Source organism: Vidua chalybeata, chromosome 3 (genome assembly GCF_026979565.1).
Source record: "Vidua chalybeata isolate OUT-0048 chromosome 3, bVidCha1 merged haplotype, whole genome shotgun sequence".
In the NCBI taxonomy this organism is placed as follows: Eukaryota; Metazoa; Chordata; class Aves; order Passeriformes; family Viduidae; genus Vidua; species Vidua chalybeata.
The window spans coordinates 113,106,116-113,122,473 of record NC_071532.1 but is presented as its reverse complement, the minus strand read 5'-3'; the positions used below and the strand labels follow the sequence as shown (position 1 = coordinate 113,122,473).

The following is a 16,358-nucleotide window of genomic DNA, read 5'->3' as shown; positions in this document are numbered from 1 at the left end:
ATAAATATAAATATAAATATAAATATAAATATAAATATATGTACTTACACTATACATCGTAAATATAAAATCTATATATAAATATAAAATATGTAGATGTAAATGTAGATATAAATGTAGATATAAATATAAAATCTATATATAAATATAAAATATATAGATGTAAATGTAGATGTAAATCTAAATTGAATATAAAATGTAAATGTAGACATAGTTATATAAATATGTAAATATAAAATGTAAATGTGGTCATAGATATAAATTATAAATATAAATAAAAATATAATTATAGACCATAAATATAAATATATTATAAAGTGTAAATGTAAATAACTATAACTAAACTATAACTATACTATAAATATAAATATAAATATAAATATAAATATAAATATAAATATAAATATAAATACAAATATAAATATAGAATTGTAAATAAACTATAAATATGGGTGTATATATAAATATTTATAAATTTATATATTGGATATACATTATATGTATTTATGTAAATGTAAATATATACATATAAAATATCATATATAAATGTAACTATACCTAGAAATATAGGTATAGTAATAATAAGAAGAATAAATTAAATAATAATAATAATGATAATAATAAGAAGAAGAATATAAGAATAATAAGAATATAATAATAAAATAATAAGAAGAATAAATAAATAAGAAAAATATAAATATAGATAAATATATACATATATAACTATAAATAAGACATATAAATAAATATAAATATAAATATAGATATGAATATAAATATAAAATAAATAGATAGAATATATAATATATAAAGCTATAAATGTAAATACAAATATAAAAACACAAATACAAACACCTGCAGACACAGGATCCCACCTTCCCTTCCCCTCCCCATGCCAGAGCAGCTCAGGAGCCTCGGGGGAGCAGCAGCCCCAGCAGCTGTGGCTGTGGGCAGGGGGATTCAGCCCCACTCCCCATCCATCCCATCAGGGGGATTCAGCCCCACTCCCCATTCCCCATCCATCAGCGGGATTCATTCAGCCCCATTCCCCATCCATCAGGGGGATTCAGCCCCATTCCCCATTCCCCATCCATCAGGGGGATTCAGCCCCACTCCCCATTCCCCATCCCATCAGGGGGATTCAGCCCCATTCCCCATCCCATCAGGGGGATTCAGCCCCATTCCCCATTCCCCATCCATCAGGGGGATTCAGCCCCATTCCCCATTCCCCATCCATCAGGGGGATTCAGCCCCATTCCCCATCCATCAGGGGGATTCATTCAGCCCCATTCCCCATCCATCCCATCAGGGGGATTCATTCAGCCCCATTCCCCATCCATCAGGGGGATTCAGCCCCGTTCCCTCCCCATCCCGGAGCTTTCCCTGGCTGCCAGCAGCAGCTCCAGGGCCAAACCCAGGCCTGGCCCCCATCTTTTCATGGACCCTGCTCCAAACCCCAGCAGGGGGAGGGGAGGCTGCAGCCCAGCCTGTTCCACCCTGGAACCCCACACTGGAACCCCACACTGCAACCCACACTGCAATCCCACACTGGAACCCACACTGCAATCCCACCCTGGAACCCCACACTGGAACCCCACACTGGAACCCCACACTGCAACCCCACACTGGAACCCCACAATTGAACCCCACACTGGAACCCCACACTGGAACCCCACACTGCAATCCCACCCTGGAACCCCACACTGGAACCCCACACTGGAACCCCACACTGCAACCCCACACTGCAATCCCACACTGGAACCCTGTACTGCAATCCCATACTGCAATCCCACCCTGGAACCCCACACTGCAATCCCACACTGGAACCCCACAATGGAACCCCACAATTGAACCTCACACTGGAACCCCACACTGGAACCCCACACTACAATCCCACACTGGAACCCCACAATTGAACCCCACACTGGAACCCCACAATTGAACCCCACACTGCAATCCCACCCTGGAACCCCACCCTGGCCATTCCTGGGTCCCTCTGCAGTGGCAGTGATGGCTCAGGTTTTAGTTTTTATATTTTCACATTCTGTGCTGCTTTGGTGTGTGGGTCTGGGCCTCGTATTATGGGATGGTGAGCTCTGTGCACAGAGCAGGGAGACAAAACAATTCCTGCTCCAGCTGGGGACCAAGGACAAATGATCCAAATCTCAGCCCCAAGAGCACAAACAGCGTGGAATCAAGAGAGAAAAACAAGGATAGGACTTCATAACCTAAAGTTGGAATGGGACAATTAACTCCAATATGGAAATGGAGCAGAACTGATCCCAGTGAGAGCCCTCGGGAGCGCTCGTGCATTTTGGGACCATTTTGGTTCATCTTGGCTGCAGCCCTGGCTGGGCTCTGGTGCTGCCCAAGGTGGATCCATGGAGGAGATCCTTTCAATAAATCCCTGATTTATCCTTTAGCTCTCTGTTCCAGCTCAGCCTTCCCAAGGCATCAGATCCACTGGGAAGCAGCACAAACGCAGCAGGAGGAGTTTTTGGAGCTCCCCTTGGCCACAGTTCAGCAACACCAGAGGGAGAGGAGAGGAGAGGATAGGAGAGGAGAGGAGAGGAGAGGAGAGGAAGCCCAGTGGTGCCACAGAGCTGCCCTGAGCCAGGGCCAGCCTTGGCCACCACGTCTCTGGGAATGCTCAGGTGCAGAGCACAGCAGGAATCCCGGCACACACCTGGCACTGGGGGCTGGATGGAGGCTGTTTTCCAGCAGAACCCGAACCTCCCAGAGGTTCCCTGGTGCTGCCAGCTGGGAGATGTCCCCCACTGAAGGGGAAGGTGCCCCAGTGCCCTTGGAGCAGCACAACACCAGGGAGGATTGTTCTGTTTGCTCTGGAGAAGCCACAGGTGGGAGCAGCTGTCGCCCTGCTCTTTTGAGAGCTTTAAAGTTCTTCCAAAAGTTCCTGTGCCTTCTGATATTTACATATTTCAGCTGAGTTTTCTCACACATGTTCATGTAAATAATGATTGTTTTCATTCTTCTTTGTGGGAGGAGAGAACTGATGGACTTTGGCTTGACCAGTGTGGTTGGAGAGGTGGCAGTGTCACCCCCCAGCCCACTGTCACTTTTGCTATTGTACATACAGTGGAGTCAGAAGATACAGTTTGCTTTTTTGGGTTCTTTTTCTTTCCTTTTACATCTCGCCTGCTTCTGTGAGTTGTTTTGTGTTGCAGTGTGACGCCCTGCAGTGTGAAACCCCCTCGTGTGACACTGCAGATCCTCCTGGCCCTCAGCCACTTCTGCAGAAAAGTCCCTTCTCCTTCTGAGAAGTGGCACCACCCGTGCTGCAGCCACGCCTGTCCCCGAGCCACCGGCAGCCCCGAGCTCAGCGAGGCCCTCAGAGCAGCTCAGGGAATCCTGGAATGCTTTGGGAGGGGAGGGACATCAGAGCCCAGCCAGTGCCACCCCTCCGGGCAGGGACACCTCCACCCTGAGGCTCCCAAAGGCTCCCTGAAGCTCCCAGAGGGACAACATCTGTCCCTCTGCTGGGACAAGGACAGGGCACAGGGACAGGCAGGGACAGAGGGACAGGCAGGGACAGAGGGACAGGCAGGGACAGGCCGGGACACAGGGACAGCATCTGTCCCTCTGCTGGGACAAGGACAGGACAGAGGGACTGGCAGGGACACAGGGACAGGCAGGGACACAGGGACAGCATCTGTCCCTCTGCTGGGACAAGGACAGGGCACAGGGACAGGCAGGGACACAGGGACAAGGACAGGACAGAGGGACAAGGACAGGGCACAGGGACAAGGACAGAGGGACAAGGACAGGGCAGAGGCACAGGCAGGGACACAGGGACAAGGACAGGGCAGAGGGACAAGGGCAGGGCAGAGGCACAGGCAGGGACACAGGGACAAGGACAGGACAGAGGGACAAGGACAGGACAGAGGGACAAGGGCAGGGCAGAGGCACAGGCAGGGACAGCTCCTCCCCACAGCCCTGCCTGGCATCCCTCTGCTCTGAGCCAGCAGCAGCGTCCCAGCCCAGCTGGGGACAGCAGCACCGATGTCACCGGGCTGTGGGAACAGCAGGGATGAGAGGGAAAGTCCCAGAGCCAGGAGCAGCCCTGGCTGAGCCCTGGGATGCTTCGGGAAGTCAGGGAGCTGCTGTGGGCCTTGCTCTGGAGGGGAGGATTAACCACTGACTGATCCTTTAACTATTAACTCACCCTTTAACCACTGACTGATCCTTTAACTATTAACTCATCCTTTAACCACTGACTGATCCTTTAACTATTAACTCACCCTTTAACCACTGACTGATCCTTTAACCACTGACTGATCCTTTAACTACTGACTGATCCTTTAACTATTAACTCATCCTTTAACCACTGACTGATCCTTTAACTACTGACTGATCCTTTAACTATTAACTCATCCTTTAACCACTGACTGATCCTTTAACCACTGACTGATCCTTTAACTACTGACTGATCCTTTAACTATTAACTCATCCTTTAACCACTGACTGATCCTTTAACTGCTGACTGATCCTTTAACTATTAACTCATTCTTTAACTATTAACTCATCCTTTAACCACTGACTGAATCTTTAACTATTAACTCATCCTTTAACCACTGACTGAATCTTTAACCACTGATCCTTTAACCACTGACTGATCCTTTAACTATTAACTGATCCTTTAACTATTAACTCACCCTTTAACCACTGACTGATCCTTTAACTATTAACTCACCCTTTAACCATTGACTGATCCTTTAACCACTGACTGATCCTTTAACTAGTAACTCATTCTTTAACCATTGACTGATCCTTTAACTTCTGACTGATCCTTTAACTATTAACTCATTCTTTAACTATTAACTCATCCTTTAACTACTGACTGATCCTTTAACTAGTAACTCATCCTTTAACCACTGACTGATCCTTTAACCACTGACTGATCCTTTAACTATTAACTCATCCTTTAACCACTGACTGATCCTTTAACTATTAACTCATTCTTTAACCACTGACTGATCCTTAAACTATTAACTCATTCTTTAACTATTAACTCATTCTTTAACTGCTGACTGATCCTTTAACCATTGACTGATCCTTTAACTATTAACTCATCCTTTAACCACTGACTGATCCTTTAACTATTAACTCGTTCTTTAACTATTAACTCGTTCTTCAGTTTTGAATAATTCATTGGGCATTGACTCATTCTCCCCTGGCAGGCTGGGCAGGCCCTGGCACAGGGTGCCCACCCTGGATCCCTGGCAGTGCCCAAGGCCAGGCTGGACACTGGGACACCCTGGGACAGTGGCAGTGTCCCTGCCATGGCAGGGGTGGCACTGGCTGGGCTCTGAGGTCCCTCCCAACCCATTCCATGACTCTCTGAACTCCTGTGCTGGGAGATGACAAACCCAGAGGGCACAGGGAGTGTGCCCAGGTTGCCAGTGAGGGCAGGGATGTCTGGAGCATTAACTCCTGTTCTTCCCTCCAAAAGGTTTCATTTCCCACAAATGACAGAAACGCAAGGAAATCTGACTGGAAGGGAATCCTTGCCAAGAAGCCCAGCTGAAATCTGCAGCTCCTCAGAGCTCTGAGGAATTCTGATCAGGAACCACAGGGGAGCAGTTAAGATAAAAAATACAAACTGGGTTGTTATTGCTCACAGTCCTGCAGGGGGAAGGACTCTGGGCTGGGAGTGTCACTGCAGGGCAGGACTCTGAGGGGCAAAGCTGCTCTGAGCAGCCAGTGCAGGAGAAATGCCAGAAACCCGAGTCCCTGAGGCTGGGAAATCCCTCCCAGCCCATCCAGTCCAACTGTGCCCAATCCCCACCTTGTCCCCAGCCCAGGGCACTCAGTGCCACATCCAGGCATTCCTTGACACCCTCAGGGATGGGAACTCCAGCATGGGCAGCCCCTGCCAAGGCTGAGCACCCTTTCCATGGGGAAATTCCTGCTGCTGCCCACCCTGAGCCTGCCCTGGCCCAGCCTGAGGCCATTTCCCCTTGGCCTGTCCCTGTTCCCTGGCAGCAGAGCCTGATCCCACCTGGATGTTTTGGGTCACTCAGAGCAAATCCAGAACCCTCAGCAATGGTTCTGAGGACTCCTCATGTCCCCACCCTCTGCGTTTCTCTGTATATTTATATATTTTAGTTTAAACACCAAGCTTCTACTTTACACAGGACAGGAAATTCAACCAAATTCAGAGCATTTACAACAAGCAAGCCCCACTGGACAGAGGATGTGCGTGGAGCTGCTGCCACTGCTGCTGTGTGACGTGCTGCTGGCAGCTCAGTGTGACACAGACACTGCCAGCTGCCCAAACACTGCTGCTCCAGAGGAACAGAGCTGCCAGAGGTGCCAGGCTCTGTCCCAAAGCCCAGCCAGTGCCACTGCTCAGCACGAGGCACAGGGAATTGGCCACTGGCCCCTGGGATGTGTGGGAAGGGAATGGAGCCCCAGGGATGGGGATGGAGCCCCAGGGATGGGAATGGAGCTGGGGATGGGGATGGAGCTCCAGGGAAGGGAATGGAGCCCCAGGGATGGGAATGGAGCCCCAGGGATGGGGATGGAGCTGAGGAATGGAATGGAGCTCCAGGGAAGGGAATGGAGCCCCAGGGAAAGGAATGGAGCTGAGGAAAGGAATGGAGCTGGGAAGGGAATGGAGCTGGGGATGGGGATGGAGCTCCAGGGATGGGAATGGAGCTGAGGAAAGGAATGGAGCTCCAGGGAAGGGAATGGAGCCTCAGATATGGGAATGGAGCCCCAGGGATAGGAATGGAGCTCCAGGGAAGGGAATGGAGCTGGGAAGGGGATGGAGCTTTAGGGATGGGAATGGAGCTGAGGAAAGGAATGGAGCCCCAGGGATGGGAATGGAGCCCCAGGAGGGGCTGAGGGAGCTGGGAAGGGAATGGAGCTGGGGATGGGGATGGAGCGTGTCCAGGGAAGGGAATGGAGCCCCAGGAGGGGCTGAGGGAGCTGGGAAGGGGCTCAGCCTGGAGAAAAGGAGGCTCAGGGGGGACCTTGTGGCTCTGCACAACTCCCTGCCAGGAGGGGACAGCCAGGGGGGGTCGGGCTCTGCTCCCAGGGAACAGGGACAGGCCAAGGGGAAATGGCCTCAGGCTGGGCCAGGGCAGGCTCAGGGTGGGCAGCAGCAGGAATTTCTCCCTGGAAAGGCTGGGCAGGCCTTGGCAGGGGCTGCCCATGCTGGAGTTCCCATCCCTGAGGGTGTCAAGGAATGCCTGGATGTGGCACTGAGTGCCCTGGGCTGGGGACAAGGTGGGGATTGGGCACAGGTTGGACTCCTTGGGCTGAAGAGAAGCTCCATTAAGCTAAAAAAAAAAGGGGAAAAGGAGATTTCTGTGCGTGCAGCCCCCTGGTGAAGTGCACAAGGGGATCCTCAGGAAGCAGCTTCCCCCCAGCCACATGCAGGAACTGCTGCATTTAGAAAAGCTGATATTTCTACCCAGCCTTCAGCAGGAAGAAACAAAGTGCCAGGGAAAAAAAAAAAAAAAAAAAAAAAAGAGAGAATCCTTTCTTTTCTCTTGTTCCTGGCAGCTGCTCTGGGCAGGCCCTGGCCCTCAGGGGACACAAAGCTCCCCAGTAAAGCAGGTGCCACCTTCCAGCTGTGACCTGGCATTTCCCTGGCCCCCAGGGTTTCCTCTGTGCCAACGCAAAGATCTCCAGTTCAGAGCAGTGTTTTTATCCCTTATTCCCATTTTCCCAAGCACACAGACCACCTTTAATTGCTGCAGGTGATTAATTCACTGCCCCACCCCACAGGAGCTCTTGCTCTGGCCTGCTTGAACCTTGCCCAAATCTTCCAACCTGGTTTCAGTACCTGACTTTTTACAGACACCAAGTGCAGAGATTTTGGACCCTGAGCTGGTCAAGCAGAGCTCTGGGAGCCTGGAGGGACCCTCAGCTCTGCAAAGACTCAAGCCAAGCTGATCACTGCCCACTGGAGAAGGATCATCCACCCATCACCTGGCATGGCTCATTTCCCCCTTTTCCCTTAAAGCTGGCTTTACAATCTCTTTTTTTCCCCCGTGTTTTTCCTTTTTTAGCACAGAGACCGGGGCTGGGTTTTGCTGGAGGAGCCCCATGGCCTCATGGTGAGCACAACCTCTGCACCTTGTCCCCCACAGCCAGCCCTGGTGAGGCCCTGCCAGAAGCACCTGAGCGAGGCTCAGCTTTCAGGAGGGTTTGAAACACCACAGAACCCAGGAATCATCCTCTGAGAGTCGTGGAGGTGTTTGGGTGGAAAAGCCCAGTGAGACCACGGAGTCCAACCATCCCCAGCACTGCCAAAGCCACCTCTGTCCCCAGGTGCCACATCCACAGGGCTCTACATCCCTGCAGGGATGGGGAATCACCCTGTGCCAGGCTTTGAGCACCTTCTCCACGAAGGGATTGTTCCCAATACCCAACCTGGGCCTCCCCGTGGTGGACCTGAGGTGTTTCCACGAGGCCTGCATCCCAAAAAAAGCTGTTTTTATCACCAAACTCCAGCAGCTGCTCCACTTCCAGGCCCAAGCCAAGGGGTCTGTGTCAGCCTGGTGGCCACAGAGAGGCCCCAGAAGGGGAACTGGGCTGATGGGCTTCTCTTCGAGCTAGGTCTTATCAGCTCTTAGAGAATTTATTACACTTGAGATAGTTTAGCTACTCTGAATGGCATAGAATTAGCAGGATGGCTTCTGAGGTAGTGTTGGAAACAGGAAAAGGTTTAATAAAAGGCAAAATAACAAAGTTCTTACAGAGAAAAACTGAGCCAGGGACAAGAGGTTCTTGCTCCTGCTGTAACACCCCACAAAAGTGGTTATTTCCTTTGTTCTCTTCCTTTTCTAGTGAATTACTTAGGCAGGACCTTTTGGCCTCTGTCTAATCAGACAGCCCCAGGTTTGAGCTGAAGTCCAAAAGGTTCTATGAGGTGTCTTTTTAGCAAATTGGGAGAGAAACTTGTGGGCTTTTTGCCTTTTTAAGCAGACAAAGAATTAACTGAGTCACTCCATCAACAGGGGGCACGTTCCTACACTGGCCCACGAGTTCTTGCCTTACCTGCCCGGAGCTGCTCCGTGAACATTCCTGCTGCTGCCAGCCCCTCCTGGGGCCCACGGGGCTCTGCAGAGGCACCCAGGGCTCTGCTCTCCCTCCCCAAATCCCAGAGCTGCTTTGTGCTGCCAGAGCACTTGGGTTTTTGCACAAATAAGGAAGTGGCTGCTGTTGTTATCCGGACACGCTTCCTGTTCTGCTGGGGATGAGCACAGGCACGGAGGGCTCAGGCAGCTCCTGCCTGCCCTGCTCTGCTCTTCACCTCCATTCCCTCCTCCAAGAGCCCAGCCCTGCTCCTCAGACCCTGCAGTGCCCTGTCTGAGCTCTGCTTCTCACCAAAACCCTGGGGATGGGCTGATCCCAAAGGTGGGGATGGGCTGATCCCAAAGGTGGGGATGGGCTGATCCCAAAGGTGGGGATGCTGCTGACCCCACCCTGCCTGCCCTGCTCTGTTCTTCACCTCCATTCCCTCCTCTCACAGCCCAGCTCTGCTCCTCAGACCCCAAAAAACAACCAGTGCCCTGTTTGAGCTCTGCTCCCCACCAAAATGCTGGGGATGGGCTGATCCCAAAGGTGGGGATGGGCTGATCCCAAAGGTCCCAAGGATGCTGCTGACCCCACCCTGCCTGCCCTGCTCTGCTCTTCACCTCCATTCCCTCCTCTCACAACCCAGCCCTGCTTCTGAGATCCCAAAAAACAACCAGTGCCCTGTTTGAGCTCTGCTCCCCACCAAAACCCTGGGGATGGGCTGATCCCAAAGGTGGGGATGGGCTGATCCCAAAGGTCCCAAGGATGCTGCTGACCCCACCCTGCCTGCCCTGCTCTGTTCTTCACCTCCATTCCCTCCTCTCACAGCCCAGCTCTGCTCCTCAGACCCCAAAAAACAACCAGTGCCCTGTTTGAGCTCTGCTCCCCACCAAAATGCTGGGGATGGGCTGATCCCAAAGGTGGGGATGCTGCTGACCCCACCCTGCCTGCCCTGCTCTGCTCTTCACCTCCATTCCCTCCTCTCACAACCCAGCCCTGCTTCTGAGATCCCAAAAAACAACCAGTGTCTCTGCTCCCCACCAAAACCCTGGGGATGGGCTGATCCCAAAGGTGGGGATGGGCTGATCCCAAAAGTCCCGGGGATGCTGCTGACCCCACCCTGCCTGCCCCACTGTGCTCTTCACTTCCATTCCCTCCTTTCACAGCTCAGCCCTGCTCCTGAGACCCTGCAGAACAACCAGTGCCCTGTCTGTGCTCTGCTCCCCACCAAAACCCTGGGGACGGGCTGATCCCAAAGGTGGGGATGGGCTGATCCCAAAGGTGGGGATGCTGCTGACCCCACCCTCACACAGGGCTGAGCTGTGTTTGGGATGTTCTCTGTAATGAACAAAGTTCCCAGGTGTTCCCCAGAGACGCGGGCAGGGCCTTCCTAGTTCCTATGGCAACACTAAAAAAAACCTACTAACTCTAGCTGAGTACCGATATTGAAATGTTAATTAGCTAATTGCTCTGTTTGGTTTCTCTGAACTACCTGGAGATAACCTGCCTCCCCCACCCACCCACGCTGCCATTCCGGGACTAAAATGCAAATAAAGAAAACCTTGGGACCGTTTTTTAGGGGCTAAAGACACCCCTAAATAAAGAACTAAACACAGTAGAGGGGGCTAGACAAACGCCCTAGCTGAGGAAGAGGGAAACACATCCCCTGATCGACTTTTGCCCGTCACCATCACCTACAGAAGACTAGACTTGAGTAGGCTGTGGGAAGCAAAAGCGAAGAGACGGAAATTCCTGGTGTTGCCACAAGGAAAGAAGAGGGGACAGCTGCTGCTCTGGACTTCAGCGACAGACTCTGCACACCTCCTTCCTTTTGGCCACCTGGGAAAGCCACAACTGCGGGGGTGAGCTCCGTGTCGAGCCCCCTGCCCAGCTGATCTTTTTAATAAAGAGCTGAACATTAACAAAGGCATTAGCCCTGTTCATTTCACATCCAACAGCCCTGCCTGCATCCTGCACCCTCTGCCCAGCTGATCTTTTTAATAAAGAGCTGAACATTAATAAAGGCATTAGCCCTGTTCGTTTCATTCTCCAGTCCAGCCCTGAGGTTTGGGATGTTGTTCATGAGGAAGGAGGTCCTTGTGTGCTCCACGTCCCAGGTTTTTGTGTGCTCCGTGGCACTGGAGGAGTGCTGCATGCCAGGGCTGATGCTCCAGAGGAATCCTCCTCGCTGGTTACAAACATGTGAAAAATGCACATTTTATGACTGGCTTTTCACAGATATTACAATGAATATTATATGTGTAATGCTGGAAAGTTATGCTGTATTAATTCTCTCAAGTAGTGTGTTAAATGTATTTTTAGGTCATAACACAATATTAAAATAGAAATTACACTATGTAAGATACTTTTTAACTAGGTCAAGAAAGAGATGAGATAATCAAGAAATTCTTTGCACAGAGAGTGACAGAGCCCATAAAGAGTTACAGCCTCCTTATCAGCAAAGATAAACATTCTTCCACCTTCTCTCTTTATGGAACCACCAGGATTAAGGAGAAGAAGTTGACAAAAACCAGAAAAGCTCTTAATTTGCAAGGAATTTATGCATCATGTATGAGATGTATGAATATGCAACAGGCTGTTGCTTTTAAGGTTATTCCTTTGCTCACAAGGCATGCTTGTGGTTTAAGTGCCCGAGAGCATCCAGGTGTCTGTAATTCTTTGCTTTTTATTGTCTTGTAATTGTCCTAATTCTAATTTTTTATTACTCTAATTGTATTACTATTTTTATAAACATTTTATTATTATTAAACTTTAAAAAAATTAAAAAACCAAGTGATTGGCGTTTTTCACAAACAGCAAACAAAGGGAGCAGGTGACAATAAAACCAGCAGGAAAAGCCTCAGGGGGGGAACCCTGAGGATCTCTGCCAGCACCAGCCCTGCCTCTGCCGGTGCCCCAAAGTCAGGATGGGAGTTGGGATGGCCCAGGGGCTCCCAGGGCTGCAGGTTCCCTCATTTCCACTTCACTCATCCCTGCCTGCAGGACAGGGGGATGAGCCAGGCCTGGGATGGAGCTGAGCCCACTTCCTGCCTCAATCCTGCCCTTCATGGCAGCCTTTTTTGGGTATTAAATGGCACTTTTTGTATGCAGCAAGGTCACGAAGCTGCAGGAAATGAAAAGAACCCTTCCGGATGCACAAGGGAAATGAAATACTGAAAATGAAAGAAAATCTTCCCTGCAGGCTTTACGGAATGCCAGTCTGGTTTGAGATGCGGGGACCTTAAAGCTCATCCAGTGCCACCCTCAGGGACACCTTCCAGTGTCCCAGGTGGCTCCAAGCCCTGTCCAACCTGGCCTTGGGCACTTCCAGCACAGCTCTTTTATATCTTTCAGCTCCCCAGTGCAGCTGCTCCAGTACAGAGAGCTGGGGGCTCCACCTGGTGAAAATTACCCCAGAATCTCACTGAGTGTCTGAACAAGGTCATTCACAGAGAGCTGAGCTTCAAAATGCTTCAGGCAGAGATTGTTTGAACTTCACAGAATCCCAGGATCCCTGAGGCTGGAAAAATCCATCCCAGTCCCAGCTGTGCCTGATCCCCACCTTGTCCCCAGCCCAGGGCACTCAGTGCCACATCCAGGCCTGCCCTGGACACCTCCAGGGATGGGCACTCCAAACCTGCCTGGGCAGCCCCTGCCAAGGCCTGCCCACTCTTTCCATGGAGAAATTCCTGCTGCTGTCCACCCTGAGCCTGCCCTGGCCCAGCCTGAGGCCATTTCCCCTTGGCCTGTCCCTGTTCCCTGGGAGCAGAGCCCGACCCCCCCCTGGCTGTCCCCTCCTGTCAGGGAGTTGTGCACAGCCACAAGGTCCCCCCTGAGCCTCCTTTTCTCCAGGCTGAGCCCCTTCCCAGCTCCCCAGCCCCTCCTGGGGCTCCATTCCCTTCCCTGGACACGCTCCAGCCCCTCCAGGTCTCTCCTGAGCTGGACACAGGTGACCGAGCTGGACACAGGTGACCGAGCTGGACACAGGTGACCGCTCCCAGCTCTGCTGGGGATGGCAGAGCGCAGTGCCCGGAGGGTAAATCCAGCCCTGGCAGGGTAAATCCATTCCATGGAGGGTAAATCCACATGGAATGCTGCCCCGTGCCTCTGGCTGCCTCGGGAAGGGCCAGCACGGGCAGGGGAAACACAGAGAGAGACAACAAATGCCCAGGGGGAGGGAGGTGCAGCTCCAGAAATCCCTGGCCCCGAGCAGCCAGCCCTGCTTTGCTCCACGTGGGAAATGGGTTTCTAGAAAATTTTAAAAAAATTGATAAGAGTGTGTAAATTTTGAGGTAAGAAATGTTGATTTAGAAATGGCATCAAATAGGATAGCTATTGTTGAGAGAGAAATTGAATTAGAAATAGGTTTTAAAGGATGGTCCTGTAAATAACATTGGATATTTTGCAGAAGTGTGAAAGATATACTGTAGTAGGATTTATGAGGGGTAATTTTAGATGATTGGTTTTAAAATATTTATAACAATGTAGTTAAAACTGATAGGTTAAGAATTGTTTATAGTGCATTGTAATTAGGAAATCGTTGGGGTTTGACTGTGATGCTGTGAATTATAATAGTTGCATTGGTTTGATTTTTTTTTTTATGAGACTGAAAACAGAATCAAATCATTCTTCATGGAACTGTGGAAGGGACCTGAAGGAGAAATCCACGGGCAGATGGGAGTTCCTTGGAGTGAGTGCCCATGGGATGCTCAGCACCAGAGCTCAGAGAGGAGCCACCCCCGTTTTTTTTTTGTATTTATCCTTCACATTGTCCTGTTCTGGGTACTGCTGGCAGCTGTTCCAGGGTAAGATTTCCATTTCCTTCTCACCTGGCTTCCTCCTGCCTTTCCAGCCCTTTGGTAGTGTGATATAGAAAACTTTTATCTCACATCTCTACATGTATTTCTAAATAAACATCTCTAAAATATACAGAAATTCCCTCACAGGCTTTTACCTAATATTGTAACATTGGAAAATACAGGAAAAGTAGCCAGAATCACCCTTTACTGACCAAATATTTCAAGAGGATTTGTTGAAAATGAAAATATTTCAACCTTATTGACCAAATATTTCGAGAGGATTTGTTGAAAACGAAAATATTTCAACCAGACTGTCTACAGCTTTCCTGTCAAAGGATGGGTTTGGAGTCAAGTTTAATTTCTAAGGGTTTTTTTTTTTTTACCATTTTGTACTCTCCTGGTGCTTTCAACGCTTACAGCTGCACATAACCCAGTTTGGTGTTGGCCTGTGGCTGCAGGGCAGGGCTGGGTGGGGCTGGCCCAGGTGACCCCTGGCCAGCTCTGGGACCCCTCTGCCTCAGCCTGCAGTCCCAGGGCACTGGAAATACCTTTGAAATAATGTCACAGAATTCACAGAATCACCAGGTTGGGAGAGACCTCCAAGAGCATCGAGTCCAACCCAGCCCCAGCAGCTCAACTCAACCCTGGCACCCAGTGCCACATCCAGGCTTGTTTTAAACACACCCAGGGATGCTGTCCTGCCTCAGCCAAGGAATTCTGTGCATGAGTGAGGGGAGAAGGAAGAAGGAGAAGAGTGGATTGAAGGTGAACACTAACAGGGACTCAATATCCAAATATTCTGAGGGAGAGGAGCCTGAACCAGGCCAGGGCTCAGGCTCAAACCCTCCAGGACCCTGCAGGGATGCAGGGCATGGCAGGGAACGCCTGGCAGTGCCTGGGAGGTGTCAGAGCCTTGCACGCAGCTGTCACAGTGTCCTGGGCTCTAAGATGTGCCTGGGGGTGTGTGTTCTATTCCCATCTGTGGGGCAGTTCTGTTCATTTTCTTTATCTCTTCCACAACCCATCCTCCCTCCAGGACATCTCTTCTGTTCATGGGCCATTGATTATTAATTATCTGCTGTTCATGGGCCATTAATTATCTGCTGTTCATGGGCCAGTGGGTGTCCCTGCATGGCTGAGAAAATTCCATCATCCCACTGAGAGATGCTCCAGAGGAGGAGCCAAGCATTCCTACCTGGATACAATCTGAGGTTTTGGGAACACCACAGCAGCCTTTGCCCACTGCACTCCCAGAGGAGCAGCTTTCTGCCCCACTGCATTCCCAGAGGAGCAGCTTTCTGCCCCACTGCATTCCCAGAGGAGCAGCTTTCTGCCCCACTGCATTCCCAGAGGAGCAGCTTTCTGCCCCACTGCATTCCCAGAGGAGCAGCTTTCTGCCCCACTGCATTCCCAGAGGAGCAGCTTTCTGCCCCACTGCATTCCCAGAGGAGCCCAGGCCCATCCACACCAGCCCTGGAGCTCCAGAGGAAAATTCCAGCCTTGTCCAGGATCCTGCTCCAGCAGAAGCACAGCTGGCACTGCAGGAGGGCTGAGCCCCCATGGAATGGCACTGCTGCCACCACCCTGACCCACAGGCTGTCATGTGGAAGAGGTTTTACAGCAATTTCTGTGAGAGAAGTTTGGTAAGAGGATCCATGTTTACCCCGAAGAATTTTCTACCAAGGTCATTGACACAGAAACCAAGAAACAAAGAAGGAGAAAAAAGAGAAACCTGCAATTCTCTATTCCAATGAACACTTTGTCTTTCCTGACCAATGAGTAAACTTAGGAGTTTTGTAAGAATGCATAAAAAGCATGAATGCTAGAATAAAAACAGTTTGAAGCTCTCTGAAAATGGAGCGTGTTGCTTTGTGTTGTCTCCATCCCAACTACGACAGCGTCAGGGAGTGCTCTGACTCCCTGTGTTGTTTTGTATCACTGCATGTTTTATTCTATTTTCATTTTCTTCCCTAATAAAGAACTGTTATCCCTGCTCCCATATCTTTGCCCGAGAGCCCCTTAATTTCAAAATTATCATAATTCAGAGGGAGGGGGTTTGCATTTTCCATTTCAGGGAGGCTCCTGCCTTCCTCAGCAGACACCTGGCTTTTCACACCACAACTCTCAGGTACCTGTCCCCTTCCCTGCCCACCTGGAGGCCTCCACACCTGCAGCAGCAGCAGCTGAGCAGCCCGGCTCAGCTGGGATCGCTCTGAGGAACCCAGGGGCCAGGTTAAACCTCCTGTCCCCAGGCAGGAACTCACCTTTCCTTTTCCACCTGCTCTTCCTCCTGTCCTTGGCGGCGCAGCCGTCGCTGCTGGAGCTGCTGTGCTCCGAGCTCTGCGAGTCAGAGTGGGCGTCGCTGCTCTCCTCGGAGCCCTCCGACAGCTCCTTCAGCCCATCCGGGATGTCCTTCTGCCAGGGGACACCAGAGAGCCACGGCAGGGTCACCACAGAGCCACGGCAGGGTCAACCCCAGTGCGAGGGACAAAACCCCAAAGCCGCGGT

General features: G+C 50.6%; 1 protein-coding gene across 1 annotated transcript in view; it reads right to left on the bottom strand.

Annotated features, from left to right (window-relative positions):
• Nucleotides 1-16,358, bottom strand: part of ASXL2 (ASXL transcriptional regulator 2) — an 88,829-nt gene that overhangs the window by 18,785 nt on the left and 53,686 nt on the right. The window contains exon 4 of the mRNA XM_053937406.1: nt 16,115-16,265. Coding sequence (XP_053793381.1) covers nt 16,115-16,265 — 151 coding nt within the window. The remainder of the gene's footprint in view (nt 1-16,114; nt 16,266-16,358) is intronic.